Genomic DNA, 19802 nt, shown 5'->3' on the forward strand with positions numbered 1-19802 from the left:
CCACTCACACAAACCCTGCACTTACAGATGGTGACTGTGCTCTCCTGCCCCACCCGGCCACTCTCCTGTCCTGTGCTTGCTTCCAACAAAGGCGCAGCTGTCCAAAGCCAGGGGCACCACCTGGCAAATCCATACTCCCACTGAGGGATCTCTCCACCTTTCTCCCTAATTCTTATATTTGCCGTTCAGTTCATTCCACCTTTGGCAAATTCTTTCTCACATAAACAGACATGGTTTTAATCCCTTTCTTCTCCCTCTTTTTATTTATTTCAAGAACTGTTTAAAATACAGAAAAGAACAAAAAGCAATATACCATTCTCTCACATACTCATCCCCAGAATTGACTGTAGTTAATATTTTTCACATACACTTCAAGTCTTTTTTATTTTAATCAAAGAAGGAAAACATTCCAGTTAATGTTGAAGTCTCCTTTGTTCTCTGAAAGCAGCCCCATTCTCTATCCTCTCCTCAGAGACAACTGCTCTCATGAATTCAGCATATCTCCTGCCAAAATATTTTTTAAATATTTTACAAGCATATGTGTTTTCATGACTAACACATGCAGTTTTGTGTGTTGTGTGTATGTATGTGCAGTCCCACACTGTATTGCATCCTTTAGCTTGCTTTTTAGCGGGCCTTACGTGTTGTAGATGTCTCCGTAGTGGTCTGTATGGAGAGGAGGAGCACCTGCCGAGCCTCTTCTCTGATTTTCCATACGTGTGAAAATAAAGATATAATAGTAGTAGCCAACAGTTACGGCGCTCATACCACACTCTCTGTTTTCTCATTGAATCTTCACACCCCTAAATGGTAAGTGCCCTACTGTTATCACTTCAGTTTCACGTAGGACACCGAGGTTTTAGGAGACTGTCATTTGTCTGAGGTCAGCTCATAATCCACTCCTGTGTGTGATCTCCAGCCCCGGAATCATGGCATCAATGCATAAGTGAGGTGTCGGTAATACTCTGGGACCCAAGTGACAGTGAATATAGTCAATACCCCATCCTCTCAATTATTGAAAAGTTTCTCATTGTGACCTCTGGTAGAAAGAGCATAAACTAATAGTCATTATATCTGGCTTCTATCGTTGACTCTGGTACCAGGCAGCTCCGGGATATTGACAGATAGCTTATCTTCTCTTTCTGCCTCAATGTCCTCACCTCTTAAATGGGACTCCAGTTGGCTACTTACCTACCTAAAAGACTGTGTTGGGAACCAGAGGACACAGCATTTGAGAACCCAAACTGTGGCCTGCAGACAGGAGACTTTCAGAAGGATGGATCCTAGCCCACTTTTCCGCTCTCCTTATCAAAACCCTACCTGCCATATTCCAGCTACATCCCCATGAATGTAATATTAACTACAGTGTTTAATCCTCATTCAGCAAGCAGCAGCTTTAGAGATTGTTTTAAATCTCTTATTTTATCTGGCTTGTTTAATTACCACTATGGAAACATCATTTTTTTCTTCCTTTTTTTAACTTCATAGATATATCGTATTTCAACCTTATTGTGTGTTAAATTAAGTTTTACGGGTGAGCCGGGGAACCCAATCAGAATTTATAGCTTTATTTCTGTGGGAAAAACAATTGCTTCCAAGCTTCAAACAACTAATTACAAGGGAACACCACCAATTTGGGACCACTGTACTGTTCGCATTGTTTTCTAATTAGTTCATAGAAGGATAGCCGATCTCCCCATAGAGATTGTAAACTTCTTAAGGGCAAGCGCTATATCTTGCATGGATCCCCCACAATACCCAGCAGGTGCCAAGCTTAAGAGTGTATTCAGCAAATACTTCTTTAATTCCTCCAAAGCCCAACTACGATGTCTGCCTCCAAGAAATGGGTGCGGATGGGAGTGCCTTGGGTTTCCTTGGGAACCTCTGCAGTAGTCATCAGATCGTACGCTCTCAAACTTGATGACTCACAGACGAGGCCCAGGGAAATAGTGTGTCTTGTTCAGGTTCATTTGGCCGAATGATAATTATAGTAGTAATAGCAATATCAAATATTGATATTTTAGCACCTACTGTATTCCAGCACTGTTCTAGATGGTTTACATTTGTTAATGTATTTTATCTTCACCAAAAAAATTAGATAGTTATTGTTACCCTCATTTTACAGATGAGGAGACTGAAGCCTAGAGAGATTAAGCAGTTTGCCTAAGGTCACAGAGATGATAAAAATGTAAAAGAGAAATCGGAACCCAGGAAAGCCTGGCTCCCGAACCCACGCTGCCAGCCCTGGGAAGACAAGAGGGCCGTACTACTTCTCATCTATGAAAAGCCAGGATTAAAACCTGCCATCTTGACTGTCACCCCACTGATCCTCTCAACTGGAAATATCTTGCATAATATTACAATGCTGGCATTTTCACTTGCTTCATGTCACATGATCTGCATTAAAGCCTTGAGCAGTAGTAAGATAGGTGCTTTTTTTTCAATGCTTACATATATATTCTACCAAATTCAAACAGTACGAAAGTACACTATGTGTCTCTTGAAATTCTTCCAAAGCTAAAATCTTGATCAACATTTTGGCAGATATTCTCATAGACATCTCCTCGGAGTACATATGTGTAGATACATATTTACAGTATAATGTAATTGAGACCTCATCCAGATGCATTTCTGTAACCGAGGAGGAAGGACAGTATTATTTCTGTCAACGTTGGACACAGGAGGAAATTACAGCTCAGTAAAGGGACTGACTTGTCCAGTGGAGAGCCAGTGAGTGTCAGGGTTGGGACTCGAGTCCTGTGTGGGTTTCTGTGGTTTGGGGGTAAGTGCACAAATCCAAGACCACATGTATTGTTTGACCTCCATTGCTGCTATCAGATACTTCCTCCCAGCACCCAGTCCTGCCTCTGAACTGAGTGGGTGCCACGCCCCTGATGTTCTGTTGTCTTTGGAAATGTTGTCTACTGCAAAAGAGATTCAAGGTACTTGGTGAATGGGAATATTTATACAGCTGTTCCATAAAATGGCAGCGAGCTTTTGCGGACACTAAGCGATGGTGGCAGTTTTCTGGCCCCATGAAATCTCAGCTGAGGTAGCCTCCTTGCAGGTTGCACAGTGATTGCAAATGTGGCTCAGATGTGACAATGACTGCTCCAGTGCCACCTATCATGTCTCCATCGAGCAGCCTTTACAGTTGTTTTGAAGAATTTGAGGGGAAATGGAATCCGATATTTGGGGAGGGAGAAATGCTCATTACCTCATCCTAACCAACTTCCCTTCCTACTGGATACTTTGGTCTTAGGGATTGGTATCCAGTTTTGCTGAAAATGAAATCATCTATTCAACTCTCAGGCTGCGTTAGTGAAAATGAACTCTAATGTGATTAGATATTAATGTAATGTAATGGAAGATTGGTATTAAATTGAGGCCTTCTGATCTTATTACTCCATAAATGCTACCTCCTGCTCAGACTTCTGCCCTGCCAGCCCTGCCTCCCCAAACAGAAGCAAGGGGCAGTGGTGCCAAAGCCTGTGAGCCCACTGTGGAAGCCTGGCGTAGAGGGGGAGGGACAGAAGGAGAGATAGTGAGAGAAGGGAGACTGGGGTTCAGGCCCCAGCTCTGACGTCCGCCTAGGATAACCCGCAGTGAGACCTTCCTTCCTTCACTGCCTTGGGCCTCTGTGTCTGTCTTGTGGGGAGAGGAGGAGCTGGACCACAGTAGGCATAAGTCTAGGCCTGCCTACACTCACAGAGAGTGTCCTTGAGGGCCCTGAGCTTCAGTGTCAGGTTTCACCTTTACATGTAGAAGTGCTTGAAGATTTTTTTTATAGGCACAGGACTAAAAAGCTAAGAAGAACAAAATCTTTATCTCCTCCACTCCTACACCCTGATCCTGTTTGTAAAACTGACTTGACCTTAATAGTTGCACTGGCTGTTGTTACTTATCCTAATTCTGTTCCCCTTTCCTGGAAGGGTGGTCTGAGAAGTAGGCAGTGGACCAGTTTTGGTGTGTGCTGTAGCTTCCTATAGCAGTGGGGATGGGACTCTGATGCCCAATGCGGTATGGACACACCTTCCTTTCCCTGACCTGCCAGAAGAAGCACATGAGTCTGTCATTAGTTACAAAGCTTAGCTAGGAAGTGACAGCGAGGCCTATGAGAGCCTAAGCCCAGTGTGGAAGGCCCACAGAACCTCCCTTGTAGGCTTGCCGGGCCCATAGGCTGCAACCTACCCAGACTCTCCAAGAGAGCTGTGTGGGTCTGAGAGCAAAACAGTCTCCCACTGAGAAAATGGGCCAGGAGTACAAGCTCTGGGGATGGTCAGATGGCATCACCTTCATGTATGAATAATAGTGTTTGTGCAAGGAGAGTGATTTTTCTTGTGCTGTTTCCAGAAAACTGCTTTCAGAGGCACAGACTTTGCACACAGGATGGTAACGACTTTTTAATGACCTTAAGGGGCCTCGTGTCCAGGCAGCAGTGAATCAATCTCAGTGGGAGGCTCGTAGTGAGAGAGAAGATGGAACACCTGAAACCAAAGGGGGAAAAACAAACCGCAAATACATGTATTTTCTTTGGTAGCATTATTTGGTAATTAGACAATTACAGGAAACAGCTTCCCGGCAGCTGGCATTTCCACTGTATGAGCGGAGGAGGGACGGCAACAACTGTGATCTCCTCACATTTATCATAGAAAATATTATTGGCGTTTACAGTCGTGGGTGCCGTGCACTCCTCCAGTGCATCTGATGAGCTGTGAGTGTGAAACCAAGAGCAGAGCTGCTCGTCTGGGCTTTAAATGAGGGGCCCAGCCCCTGCTGACCGATGAGGAATTGCCTTTAAAATTTGGAGGCTGCTTTTGGGCCCACCCAGAGCCTGGGTAGTCCTGAGAATAAACCGTCAGTGGGGTGTACATTTGGAAGCTGGAAAGGGAGGGGCAGAGGCCTTTGGAGAAATTGCCTCTTCTTCCCCAGGTGCTATCACTTGAATGGGAGGAGAGTCAGACAAAGAGCCTGGGGTTCGTGCCACAGTGAGTGACCCCCACTGCTCTAACCGCAGCGCTAGGTCCCCACTGCCGTCCCCTCGCCCTGCCCTACCCTGCCCTCAGTCAGAACTCTCTTCCCCGAACCTTCCAGTGAAGCCACTGTGCCCACTCAGACACGTCCATTCAGCCAGCAGCCCTCTGAGGTAGGCCCTGTCTCATAGAGGGGGAAATGTGTTTTATGAACTCCCACCAACTTTGATCACTTTTATATCTGGCCACACTTGGCACAATGTGGGCTTGGTCTGTACTTTGTGCTTGTTTATGGAGAGCTTTATAAGAACCCCACATCACCTTCACAGAAAGATAGGAGCACCTTTAATGAGATTGTAGGCTCTGAATGGGGACACTAGGTACTTGCTGCCTCCCTCAGCCATTCACTGGGTGGAGCCCTGTCTCCGTCCCCTGTTCCTCCTACAGCACAGGTCTCCCGAGGACAGAGGACAGGAAGCCCTGCCTCAGTGTACTCTGCTCCATCAGCCCACACTGTGGGCTGGGCTAACTGTACCGTCTAACCAGGCAAATGGTTGTGCTTCCTCTCACAGGTCCTGGCAGTCAGTAACTTTTGAAAGACAGCCTGCTCCTTCATCCGAATCGTTGGAACACACAACACAGCGAATGAGGTAAGGGTCTTCTTTCTTGAAAGATACTGTGATATTTCATGAGGTACAGGTAAATGCTACATCCTGAGTTAAGTGGAACTGTGTTGTTCTACCTGCTAATGGCCTGTTGTTCAGACAGCTTGGCACAGAAGAAAGTCCAGCTCTTGCACAGTGGGGATATCATTATCATTTCCGAATGTCTCTTCACTAGCAAGTGAAAGCCAACTCCTATGGCTTTGCTTACTCCTACCAGCCTCTCTGTGGAATTGGCAACCACAGAGACCTTGAGAGGTCAAATACCCTGTCCTCAGAGTCTAGTCTTCTGTCCTCCCAAAAGAGCTATTTCAGAGGTCCTTTGGCCCTCTGAGTGTAATGTTCAAAGAACACCAGCCCCGTGGGGGCGGCCATGGTGCATGGTTGCTGGTTCCTCTGTCTACTCAGTCCTATGCCAGGCTGCCTATGTTTATGAGCGAGCCTCCCCCTTCCAGGCCTATACCTCCCCCAGTGCCCAGGCCCGGCTCCCAGGGTCAGGCAGTCGTTTCAGTGGACCATGCTGTTTGTAGATGGTCCCTCCCCTTTAGATTCAATCAGGGAAGAGTGGGTGGGTTGTTTTCCCTCATATTTGGTACCCATGGTCAGGGTGACAGCCAGGTGAGGTGCCTGGGCCTCAAACCTTGCCATGCTGTTTTGTCTGGAATGGAAATGGCTTGAAGGGCACTGGACTCCTCTAGATCAGAAGAGAGAAGACAGCGCCTGCAGTGAGTGGGAATCCAGGGCCCTTGAGTATGGGGAGGGCGCTAGTAGTGATTGCACCAGAACAGCAACATAAACCAAGATCAAGCCAGGCATACCTGAACTGTTGTCCCCTCAACAGCATGGATTCCCGTTGGGCTCACAGGGGCACCTCGGGAGTCACTCACACAATTTAAGTTGAGAATAGTATCTGTTTCAATTTTGAGTTTAAAATAATTCATAGTTAATCACTTACCTTTTCTGTTCTTCAGGTGGGTGTTGAGTAAGCAACTGGTGGTGAGGGTTGATGTCCAGCGGTTGACCGTGCTCTTGACTTAGTCTGCTCATCATTCACTTGCTTTGGTACAGTCATACATGTGTAGTGTGTACCTCTGAAGGGCCTCTGGTTAAAGACAGGGGTTGTGAGGAACAGTAAGGTTGAAATTTAAGAGATAAATTAAAGGCATATAAACAGTAACAATTCTACAATTTCACCTTACCATGATCTTTCTCAGATCTGTATAAGGCCCGCTTTCTGGGAGTGCAACCAGGGCAGTTACATCGGGCTTCATGCCCAGAAGGGGGCTCCGTGCTTGAAGTGTAATGCTCGCCAGCATCATCCTAAAGTTCTTAGCAATTTTACCTTTGAATTTTTTTTAACAAGGGAAGCCCCATGGGACAGTGGAGCACCCACCCAGCTCTTAGAATCTCAGCTCACACTCAAGCCTGCCTCCCCTCCTCCTTGTCTTCCCAGGGTGGGTTCTCAGCTACCCATTCTCTGACCCCTGGTGCCTGTACCTGCTCAGCCCCCCAACCCTCAGCCCACGCCACAAACACTGCCACTCTCCACTCCCAACGGGGCCCTGACATGTATGCAGGGAGGGTCAGGGTTGGTATGAATCTTGCACGCGAGTCACCGAATAGGGCCCCTGGTGCCGGTGAGTGTCTGCTGGGCCTTAATTAAGGCGATCCCTGTGCCCAGGAGAGTGCAACATTAAATCAAATGAAAACCCCATGACAGGTAAAGAGAGAGATTGATAAAAAAGCTTTTTCTTGCCTTTTGAACAAGAGGCTCCACATTTTCATTTTGCACTGAGCCCTGCACATTACATAGCTGTTCTAAGATTCATACATTGTGTTTGTCGAATCAAAATTCTCCAGAGTACATCGAGGTGTTTCTGAGACTTCAAACAGCATTTTAAAAAGTGAAAATATTGTGATAATTTATATTCATTTTGCTTTTTTATTTATTTAAATAAAAATGATACACGCCCACAGTGTATTTCTTGCAGAGAAAAACTTGTAAACTGAAACCTGAAACCTTTGCTTTTACCTCTTCATTTCAAAACAAACCTGAAAATTATAAAAGTAAACCACTCGATAATTTTTAAAGCACAGAATTAAAGAATTCTAAACATTGGTCATAAAAGCACTTTTTCTTTTTTTGATGATGTAATAAAAGTAACTTTGAACCTGCATTTTAATAAATATTTGATCCCCAAACCAAACACCAAATTTTTAAAAATAAATCCCAATTTTTCTTATCATTTAAACTTGTTAAATTAACTATGTATATATTATTATTAAATTGGAAGACAATTTAAATTTTAAATTAAATTGGAAAATAATTTAAATTTATGTAATAATATATCAAGCTAAAATGAAATATATTTCATTTGCAGTCACTTATCTCTTATATAAAGCATTTAAAAAAAGACTAAATTTTTCTTTAATTCGTAAATGGGGCTGTGCAGTTATATATTACAACAAAAGGAATTCCTAAGTCAGAGAAGGCTGAGAAGCACTGGAGTGGGTATGATAATTTCAGAAGCATAAATGGACTTGGTTTTTAGCATAAAAAGGTGAGGTTGTCTGTGCAATAACAAAAAGAGAAAAATAAGTGAATAAACTGCCCTGGGTAAGACTGTTTTCTGTAGGTACTGCCCCATCCAGAGAGGGAGGGTCAGACCAGGGCACGGTGGGGAAAGTGCAGCTTAAAGAGCATTCAGAATAGATGGGGTTGGACTGTTCTGGCAACAGGTAGAAAGTGGCCTGCATAGTGTGTAAGTGGCCAGAGGTGCTGACAGCTATGCGACTGTGGCAGTGGAAGCTATGCGACCTTGAAACATCCAGCTGCTGTTTGGAATAGTAGAGGCCTACCGAGCTAAACCAGATTGGGATTTCTTGCCCGATACAGGTATGTGTCTGTCTTGCTCCAGCAGGCCAGGCCTCCCTGCATGCAGGGCTCAGCATCTGTCTGTGGCCTGTTAATTTCCCTCACTTCTCTCCATCCGGGCCAGGCCAACTCTCAGATGACAGCAGCCTCGGCAGTCTGGAGGTTCAGATTTCTTGATCACCTGTTTTGGCACGCTTCTGATTTCCTGCGGCATTTCATCTCTCTCCTCTGGGAAGTGTATGTCTGCTGCTGGCATCTGTCTCTCATCTTCCTTTGTGAGCACCGCAGCAATGAATTCATTTAATTTTTTAGCTATGTGTATGACTTCTGTCAATAAATTCCCTAATGCTTAACCTCTTGAAGACTGCACCGCTTTCTTCGGTGACCTCCTGCTTTTGTGTACTCGGTGTCATCCTTGTCATTTATCTTACCTTCTTGGAACATTTTCTTTTCAATTCACTTGGGGGAGGGTTGGTGCACGAGATGCTCTGCTCCTCTCTGCTCTGTAATCTCCCCATGCTTGGCACACATCTCGCGTTTCTGTCCTTTACCTTGGACACCTTTTTGCACATCCTCTGCCCGCTCACATGGTGTACTTTGTCTTCCTCATACACTTAGCACTAAGTGTCAGTTTGTCTTCCAGCACATCCACTCTCTCATCCTGCTATCCTTCATTTGTTTTCATTCATTTGCTCCTCCCAAGTACCTGTAGCAAAAAGGTCCTTCTTGGCTCTTTCCTCAGTTGCTTCATGGTGGTCTCAGTCACCAACTCAGCAATCGTGTGGTCATTCTGGCCCACCTGCCTCAGTTGCTAATTGACCGAGCTACTTAGGAGGAAGGCATCACTCTCTTTTCCCTTTTTTAAGTCTTCATCCGAATAAAGATTAGAAATGGGGCTTTGTTGACAATACCACAAATATCACGGCGGATCTGAAGTTTCAATTCCAGTGACTGTGCCATGCTGGTTCTGGTGCAGCACCTCTCACAGACCCCTTCATTTTCATTTTGTTAATTACTGTAGCAAAGTAACAAAGGCCCACTCCTATCTTAAAGACAGTAGCCTGGGCCCAAATGAGACCTGTCTGTGGACCTATGAAACACAGTATATCAAAATAAATAGAAGTTATACCTATTTCTTTTTGTGGCTTTTATGAAAACATGGGTTGAAAGCAAGTTTTGGGGTGATTTTTCATAAGCAGAGAGCTCAGGGGCACAAGCACCCCTAAGGGTTAAGTAGGACTATAGGAAAAACTCTGCAATATAGAGAGGCTGTGTTCCTGCTCAGAAGAACCCACATGAAAGCCTTTGCCAAGTCAATACAGAAACTGAGGATGGTATTGACAGTCTGTAGGCAGCTCTCAGGGCTCCATTTACTTATCGAATTTCTGTAGCTGAGGAGAGAGGCTGTGTCGTATTTATCTTTGTATTCCCCGCTCCTAGCATGTGCCTGTTGGATATACAGAGAGAGTACCTGTTGGCTGAACGAGTGAATGAATCATTCGGTCTGCCCATCCACCTCTCCCTCTCCCCATCAGTCAGCCAAATGAAGGAAGAGATTTAGTGATTCAACTTCTTGTCCTCAAGATACCATGGCATTCCAAGGCAGAGTTTCTGTAGTCATACCGAGAAGTTTTGTAAACTAGAAACTTTTATAAATGGAAAAGTATGTTAAATACCTCAGCATTATAAAAGTTTAGGACCCTTATAATAATAACTAGTATTGTAATAGCTAGTATTTACTGAGCACTTAATATGTGCCAGGTCCCATTCCAAGCCCTTTATATTTATTATACTATGTAATCCTCATATGTGAAGTAGGTTCTACTCTCACTGCATTTTAAAATGGGGAATACCAGGTTGTTGGCAAAGATGAGGAGTGATGGACAGTTCTCATCCAGTACTGTGAGGGTATAAATGGATACCTCCAGTCCCTTTGGAGAACAGTTTGGTATGGTCTTCCAAAGTTGAATACTTGCACACCTACCTGATGACTAAGCATTTTCTCACCTATATATAGTCTCTAAAGAAGCTCTTATACAAGTTCAGGATGCAAGAATAAGGATGCTCACAGCAGCACTATTCATACCAGACCCGAATGAGACACCATCCAATGGTGCACCTGTGGGAGAATGGATAAGTAAAGTGCAGTACGTCCAGAGGGCTGTGATCTATGTCAAAGCCAGACACAAAAATATACATACAGTAGGACTGCTTTCATATAAACGTCAAGAACAGATAAAACTAAGCTATAACATTTAAGGATGTGTACACAGGTGGTAAAACTTCAAAAAAAAGAAAAGGAAAGCTAAGTAATGATTATTATTAAAGCCAGAATTGTGATTTCCTTGGGGTGGGGAGGCTTGGGTCAGAAAGAGCCACATAGAGGGACCACGGACTCCAGCACCGTTCCTGAATCCTGACCAGGTGGTGTTTTCATGGCATTCACTGTATATAGTTATACAACAAGCCCTACATGTGTATTTTAGGCATATGTTAGTGTTTGGTTTTCACAAAAAATGTTTGTCTTAATAAGTGAAAAGGTAAATTGATGAGGAAACTGAAGCTGAGCCATGTTAAGTGATTTGCACAAGGTCACCCTGCTGGTGAGTGACAGAGTCAGGATTCGAATCCAAGCAGCCTAGCTCTTAACATCCAGGCTGCTCCATCTCCCAAAAAAAGCATAATAGTAAAGCCACAGAAATGAACCCAGCTCTGCCTTGGCCCGGATATGTGAGACTTTAGTGAGCAGGTGATTCCTGTGGACAGGCTCTTGCAGCAGCCCGTGCTAGATCTAGGACAGAAAGCAAGGCAGGGCCCTTCCTTTGGGGGATTGCACTTTTACTGCATGAGTGAAATCAACCCACATGGAAAGTGTCTCAACTCTGGTGACATTGCGAATAGCAGTTAATAGTAGGTATGAAAATATAGTGGAGTGAACTGAAGTAGAGGGCTGATGTGGATGGATGTAGAGGCCAGGTCCTGAAGATGTGAGGTTGCATCATCTGTAAAATGGGTCAAATGAGCCTGGCCCTTTGGGACTGGATAGACTTGCATGAGATTGTATATGAAGAGTTTTACAGGGAGTGGGGAAGGGTTGCAGATCCCTCTGCACATGCTCAAGGCTTATTGTTCAGGGAATCTGATCACGAGCTTAAGGCAGGAGGCGCTGCTGGAGCTGGCACCAGCAGGACAGAAAGTCTGCAAGTGGCTGCTTGAGTTGCCCTCCAGGACCACTCAGCATGTAGCCTGGAGTGAGGCACAATTTATTTACAGGCTTCTGTCAGGCCGGTGAGTGGCTGTGGGCTCCCACTGCCATCCACGTTCCCATAGCAACATATGGCTCTAGTGAAGAAAAAAAAAAAACAAACAAAAAAAACACACAGGGAAATGGACTCTGTTAAAAACAAAAAACAAAACCCTCCTTCCTGTTCTAGCAATCATTATTTCCCAGACTCCACCTCCCAAGTCTTATCACACCCTTTCTGGCTCCCCAAGGAGTTCTCCTGCAGCATCCTCTAGAGGATGTCTTCTAAGCACCGAAGGCACACCTCAGTCATATACTGGCTGCCAAGGCCACAATTCTCAGTTATCAGCACTAGAATCGACACAAACGTCCCGGCGGCAGAGATTCAGAGAGATCCAGAGCCAAAGAACAGGCAAACCTCACCTATCAGAGAGAGACCCAGTTCTAGCCCTCAAACTCCTACTTCTGCTAGAGAGAACCCAGTTGTCCAGGGGTTGCACATGGCAGTGATGGGGAAGGAGTACACACAAGTAAAACCTGCTGGGGAATAGAAATAACTACAACAAACCAGGTTTCAGAATGCACCTGGGTACCCTGTGCAAGGCAGAGGTGGCATTTGCAAGGGCAAGACTAGGTGTGGGCCAGAGAGAGGGTAAGCTCTGGAACATCAGAGCCCGAGACCGGGATCAGGTAGGCCAGCCTAGCACCTGTGAGTTTGCATAATAGTCCTAGAAGGAGGCTTTGCCTGTGTCCCCCAATACACTGCACTCCTTGAGGGCAGAGATCCCGTTGTGGTACATTTGTGTCCCAGCACCCAGCCCAGCATCCAGCACACAGTAGCCCCTCCATAAATCAGACTGGGGGCCAGAGCTTTGGTGCAGGGTGCTGAAGGAATTCAGCTCTGAGGACTTACTTGTGACAACCTGGATCTGAGGAACGAGGAAGAACTGAAGATCTCAGCAGGGCTGTAATTCCCAAGACCTTGGAGAATGGTAGGGCTGTGATGGCTATGAGAATGTCTAGCAGCATTTATTGTGAAAAATATAGGAAGGGATGGAAGGGTGGTTAAAGGTGAGCTTAATGTGAATTTAAGGACTATACGTGCAGATAATGATCAAGGTCAGGTTCCTCAGAAGAATCAGGCTAAGAAGAAAGGGTGATAAAGAAGCAAGCCTGAGAATGCATGGGGCAGGAAGACAAGGAATGAGCTGAGGAAGAGAGAGAAGTGGGTGGAAGGGAGGGCAGAGTCTCATCGCATGTGGACCAGGAGACTTCAGCCCTGGTGGCAGCCTCACCCCCGACCTGCCGTGTGACTCTCAGCAAGCCACTTCACCACTCTGGCTCTCAGGACACTTATCTTTAAGGAGAGGGCAGTAAATCTTAAAGGTTCCTTCCCAGTGAGACAGAAAAGAAAGGCAGAAAAATATTTAATTTGTAGCATGATTATAAAGGAAGAGCTTTTTATAGGCATCTTTAAAACTTAAATGTCTATTATGAAAGATTTTATTGGGAAGAGAAGGAAAGTAACACAGTGAGCACATGTCATTGCCCCTTGTACTAGAGCAGCACTTGGCACCAAACAACTGGCCTGGAAGAAGGTGCCCCTAGCACCTAAGCAGCGGAGTGCCGGGAGCCTCTTAGAGTGAGATGAATGGTGACATCCAGCTTGTGAGGATAATTTCAAAGCGAGTCCCACTGCTGAGCCAGCAGTTAGGAGTCAGGCCTGAAATCTCCCTGCAGCTGGAGCTCTTCTAGATAGAACAGGCACACATTACCTGGGTGAAGTGAAGAACTGCCCAGGATGGCTGGGGCTACATGCACCGGCCTTCCAGGGAGAGTGGGGCCATGGCCAGGCTCTCCAGCAGGAAAGGGGGCCTTGGTAAGGCCACATCTGCCACGTTCTACCTGTGAACTAGAACATTTCTTTTTTTGTTTTTTAGTTTTTCAAAAATAAAGATACCTCTACTACTCCAGAGCCAAGTTAATTGAGAGAATCACTACCTCTGGAAACCTTGAGTGTGCACACAGAAAAGACAGAATCAAAAATTTGAAGTCTGCCTGGGGTGATACCTATTACAAAGGCTTTTTTTTCCCCAGAACTTTCCAAACAGTGGAGTTCCAGTTACTTGTGGGTGCCCTGGCTTATGCGAATAAGGGAAAGTGACATGGAAAAGTTATTGTTGCCATATATAAGCAGTGTCACAAAGAAACTTACTCCCATTATACCCATTAGGAGTGAATACTTGTGCTAAACTGTCTGGGTGTCCTATCACCGTGAGCAACCCTGAAAAGTATTAGTCACAATCTGGAAACGTCTCCCCGTGAAATGGGCTCCGTAGCCGAAAACAATGTTTTGGGCTGTTCAGATATCCATACATAAAACTTTGGTTTATAGAAAGGGGTGTTTTCTTGGAAATACTTGGTCTTCATTTTTAAAGAAACAAAAATAAAACATCCCTACAGTCTATAGAGTGACACTTCTGCTCCTGAGAGGAGTGTAACAAAGATGTTAATTGTCACCATCATTAGGATCAGTTCAAGTTTATTGCATGGTGAGTGGGTGTGTGATGCTGCCATACCAGATGCTGTGAAAGGAAGATAGGAAGTCTGCAGGGTAGTATAATTCAGAAACCATGTCTTTGTATCTGACTTATGGGCAAATATCATTGAAAGGTAGGTATCTATTATCAAGATACGTCACCTCGTAAATGTAAGTTGAAAGGTTGGATCAGAAATCCTATTTGTATTGGTTGGCATGAAAGCAGTCTGTGAAAATTACTCGGGAGAAACCAGAAAAGCAAGGTAGGGTCATTGATCACCATTTATTAAATTTTCCCAATTTCTGCTGCAGTTCACAGTGGACTTTTAGGCCAACTTGGGAAAATTAGCAGAGGCTTCTCTGCTTTTAAAAACCTTGAGGACGTGTCGAACAGGTAGTGCTTGGGCTTTCCTATAATGAAAGGCACAGGCAGCAGCCGGCCGAGGAACCCGGCTGATCGCTAAGGAGTTCCTGCACTTGTGCACCTCCTTTCCAGGGTTCACAGAGAAAAGAGCACCCCGGACTGTCTCAAACAGATAGCAAGTTAGGGCTCACGGAGAGGAGGGGCAAAGCGATACTAGACCGCAGCTACAGAAAAGGACGCCAGATAGTGACTGAGGCTGTGTGGGCTCATACACACGACTACATTCCAAATTAGCCAGCTCCTCTCAGGGGACAGATCCAGAGGCTGCTGAAGCTGGTTCAGTGAAGGTGCCCCTTTGTGAGCAGCAGCAATCAAACAGGCTAATGGGATGCGTGATTGCTGAAAAGGGGCAGGGAAAATGATGCGGCGACTATGGTAATGGTCTTGCATAAATCAGTAGTGCAACTCTGCCTTGTATGCTTCATTCGCTTTTGGTCACATCCTTTCTAAGGGGTATTGCAGTCTTGGGAAGGTTCAGAGGAAAGAAATTGGATCACACATGCTTCTGAGCAAAGAGAAACTCAGGACCTGGCTGTTGCACTGACAGGGAGATCCACAGGTGCTCAGAGGGAAGAGGGGCTTGGGGGTGTGGCAGGTCAGGCAGCACATTTCTAGATGGCATTCCCTCACCCCCTATGGTAGTGTCAACTCTCCCAAGCCATCAGCTACCCCCTCCAGCTTCCTGTGGAAAGAGCAGAGGCACCCCAGCCTCTTTCCCTTTATGCACCTCTGCCAGGGTGGAGGCAGCTTGGGCCAGCCCAACCACATGGCCACCAGTGAAGGAGCCAGTTTCCCCATGACAGGCTCACTTCCCACCCCCGATCCTGAGAACAGAGTCAGGACCTCCCACAGGGCTCCTCTCCGGATACCCATTTGCAACAGGTGCCTGGGGTCCCAAGGGAAGGAACCCCAGCTTTGCACAAGATGATGGTGAAGTGCACACACCATACTGCTTATTTTGCATCTGTAGTAGTCCAGGGCCTTGCTATGTGTTGGTTTTATACTGCTATCATATTAGGTTCAAGGCTGGTGAGTTGGATCATCAACTGATAGGACTGAACCAGCACACTGTTCTGCAGAGGGGTGAGTAGAGCCTCTCATTGTGTGACTGGCGTGGGAAGTGAGGTGTCAGGACCCAGACCTTTATCTGGAAGTCTTCCCTTTGTCCTCTCTACCTGGAAGGCCACTCCTCTCCCTCTCCGCCTCCTAATTCTTTAAGACCTAGTTTATGCACATCTTTCTCTGTGACCCTCCCTGACCTCTCCCTTTTAGACAAAATTAATTTCTCACACACCAGTCATATTATTGATCACATGCTATTATAATTTTCTATGTGAGGCTGGCACCCTGATACAAGGAGACCACAACTTTGGAGCCACTTGGCTCTGAGGTTGACTCCCACCAGGGGTGTGCCTTCAGCACCCTGGTACCTGTCAGGGGCACTTTGCCTCCACCCTATCCCCTGCTGAGATGGGAGATATAGTGCAATGCCTGGTCAGTGTTTATGCTCAGTGAGATCTTTGAAGTTCCAAAAACAAAAACAGTGAAAGGATCTGAAGATGAGTACAGGTCCTTGGTGGTTGGCTGAGCCTAGAGCCCTCTGAGGACCCGCTGCTGCCACCTTCTGTAGTACCACAGTCTGCTAGTCTCTGTCTTCCCAAAAAATCCTTGGAGTCACTGTGGACCCTTTCTTTCCTATATCAGTCTTACCGAGTCTGTTAGCAAGTTCTATTATTATTCCTTTAAAAATGACACTTTTCTGTTTATCTCAAATTGCTGAATTCTCTCTCAGGGGATTTCAAGTGTTAACCTAAAAATAAAAAGCCTTTCAAAGTAAGAGGCAACAGGCATTTATTTGAGATCAAAGAATAGCTATTCAGGAAGCATTGATTCAGGCAGAAGCCCAGGTAATGTTCCAATTAGGAGACAAAGGCAGTGGATATTTATGAGAAATGAAAGGGGAACAATTACATCAATAGGAGGAAGGCATTTCTATTGGTGCAGATAATATAGCGATGCTAATTCTAAACAGTTTTTAAATTGTTAGTTCTATAGTCATCAATTCGGTAATCATATTATCCGCTTTCTTGCTATCCTTGCAAACAGTTCTTTAGGGAATAGTGTTGCTTTAGGCTCAGTACAAAGATTATTTTGCCCCGTTTTAGCATTCCAAACAGTAGAGGCTTAAGACACATAAGGCAGTTCCTATGGGACAGCAGCTCTGGCTCCATTTTAAAGTAATTCTTTGTATTATGATTTTTTTATACAAGGTTTAAGTACTTATTGTCATCTACTTACTTTCTTTAAACACTTGTCCCCATAAACATGTATTCCTTTTGCAATAATTTAAATTTAAGAACTATTTCTTTTTTAAGAGTCTCTTCTCTCCAGAGTACTTAGCTCCCTGTCCAGATCTGGGCCAAGTTCTCCTGTGTCCCTCGGGCTGTGGCTTCTTGCCTCCACTGCCCCCACTTCCACCTACCCCACACCTTCCTGCTTTCTTTGTCAGCATCCTCAGCTTGAGAGCCTGCAGTGGTCTCTTCTCTCCTTCTATACCAGGGACTCCCTCTTCCAGCCTTCCCAGCTCAGCTCAGACATCTCCTCCAGGAAGCATCCCCAACTCCCTCAGGCTGGCTGGGGACCCCTTCTCTACACCCTCATAGTTTCCTGTATGCCCAGAGTTCCTTGCCTGTCCACTAATGTGCCTGCTCTCCTCACTGGGTAGTGCGCCCTGAGGGGCCAGGACTTTCACAGGCATGCAGGAGGTGCCTCATAAGTGTTTGTGAAATGAATGCACTCAGACCTCCTGACCTCCAAATCTACTCACACATTCAGCTTCTCTGGCCACACCTACGGTATATACCGTGCTCATTCTGCCCTCTGTGTCCTTTCCCAACTTCTGCCTGCCCTTAGCCTGCTCACTCTGACACCCACTGCACACTCTCTACCTCTCCATTGACTTCAGGCCTCATCCATCTTTCCATTTGTAGAACACCCTTTTCCACTTAGAATCTTTACCCCTCAGTTTGTGACTTAATAAAAGTAACTATTTCCTTTCTGTCACCTTCGAATCTGGCAGAGCCTCCTTGGCTCTCTGGAGATGCTCAGGGAACCCACATTGAAGTTATTTGGTTCTTTGTTGACACTCTTGGGACTCTGGGATCACCGACTGAAGCGTGACTCTGAGACGGCCTCATTCCTCATGTCTGGTCACTGCTCCCCGGCTGTAGCACACCCACCCAGAGCCACCAAAGAGCTCAGCTGGGCTGGTAGTGGCTAGGACTTCCAAGGGCCTCTGGAGGAGGGGTCTACCATGAGCTCTGTGGTGTCAGGGGAGGTGGTGCGGGGAGGGGAGGGAATGGTTATGATTTCTCAAGGAGAAATATCCCTTAGGAGAACACTAAAACAGCCAGCAGAGATTTTCCATCAGTATTATTAGGTGGTCAGGGATAGCAGCCATTGGCACTATTATGGGCTTAAGATGGTTGTGCAGTTAACATCACCTATGTTAGAGAAGTAAGAATAACAATGAGAATGAGGCAACAGCAGAAGTCAAGCCAGGCCAGTGAACATTTGTTAAGTTCTTACTGCAGACAGTGTCTTCCCAGGCTTTTTTACCAGCTCAGTGTGGAGCAGAAAGCCACCCTGCCCCTCGAGATAGCGTCACTTACAGGGACCCTTTTTTAGGTAACAGGCACGTTCTGAAGAACTAGCCATTAGTCAGCACTGGGCCACACTAAGATCTTTTTTAACTTTATTTTTCAATACAAGATTTTTATTGATTTGTTTATTCATGTGCAAGGCGTTGAGCGAGAGACAGGAAACCAACACCTTGATCCTTGAATCCGATGAGAACCGACAGGCCAGCAGCCGGAGGCAGGAGGGAGGGCTGGGCTTTGGGGCAGGAGGCACCCTGAAGCTTTGCAAGGTGCAGGGCAAGTTGAGAAGAGCTCACCTGGAAATTAAGAGCACGAGGAGAGAAAACCCATTCAATACAAGAGGGGGTTGTGCTTGAGAGGTAATAAGGAATAGGACATATGTAAGTCAGTTGAGGGATTAGCATCAGTTTGGAGCTCTGAGGAGTAGCCTCCAGAGGTATTGACAGGGCATGAGCATGGGGATTACACAGATAACCGATTAAAGAACATGATGGGCAGGATAAAGAGCTCAGGGTCAGGAAGGAGAAGGTGCAGTAAAATGCATGTTCAGAGAAGGTGGAGACACGGGTGCCGGGGGCAAAGTATAACTGGGCCATATTGAGGAAGAGGACAGGATGTTTGTTCTCTTACAAGCAGCTCCGTGGGCAGCTTGCTTGAGAGTATCGGATAGGACGTGAAGAAGCAGAGGTTTGGTCATAGGGGCTTGCTCTAGCCACTCAGCAAAAGCCTGCCTGGCTGTGTCCTCTGACCGTCCCATGCTGGGACAGAGACGTGTTCATAAAGCAAGAGAGATTGTTGATCACTCCCAGAAGATGGTCTTGTCACTTCAAATGCTTAAAGAAGGTGAAGCTGATGGAGAAGAGTAGATTCATTGTTACGGCTTAGGAGATTTTCAAATTTACCCTGCATAGCTCAGGTCAGAGCTGATGGCCCAAGTAGTTTTTAAATCTCCATAAAAGACCTTCCCATCTGGCTCTCGATGGGTAAGCACCTGCAGATGGGCCCAAAGAGGAAGATTTGATATAAAAGGAAGAGAGGAAGAAAGGAAAAAGGAGGAGAGACAGGGCTAACTCAGGGAAGCTGCAGCCATGAGGATCTGCAGGAAGCACCATGGTGAGGACAGCACAAGGCCTTTAAGAAGAGAAATCAGCTCGCTCTAAGAGAAAATAGCCTCTGCTAAAATGAAGAGAACAGAAGATGCATGCCTCACTTAGTCTCAATATTAGAGTTTGAAATGCGAAATTTGAAACAGTGGTAGAGAAATGAATTGAAATGGGAATATAGGAAAAGTGATACAGGAAGGTAAGCACAGAATTTATATTTTAAACATAATTTCACAGTTGATATGACATTTGTCTTCTCTGTGAACTTGATTCCACAGTAGACAGGTGTGTGTGTGTGTGTGCGTGTGCGTGTGCGTGTGTGT

The 19802-nt window shown here is 45.7% G+C and overlaps 1 protein-coding gene across 1 annotated transcript in view; it reads left to right on the top strand.

The window, feature by feature from the left end:
- Positions 1–19802, top strand: part of BTBD9 (BTB domain containing 9) — a 361080-nt gene that overhangs the window by 334218 nt on the left and 7060 nt on the right. The window contains 2 exon segments of the mRNA XM_039856139.1: positions 5546–5577; positions 5580–5623. Coding sequence (XP_039712073.1) covers positions 5546–5577; positions 5580–5623 — 76 coding nt within the window.

The sequence above is a fragment of the Pteropus medius genome, unplaced genomic scaffold (genome assembly GCF_902729225.1).
Source record: "Pteropus medius unplaced genomic scaffold, Ma_sr-lr_union100, whole genome shotgun sequence".
Classification (NCBI taxonomy): Eukaryota; Metazoa; Chordata; class Mammalia; order Chiroptera; family Pteropodidae; genus Pteropus; species Pteropus medius.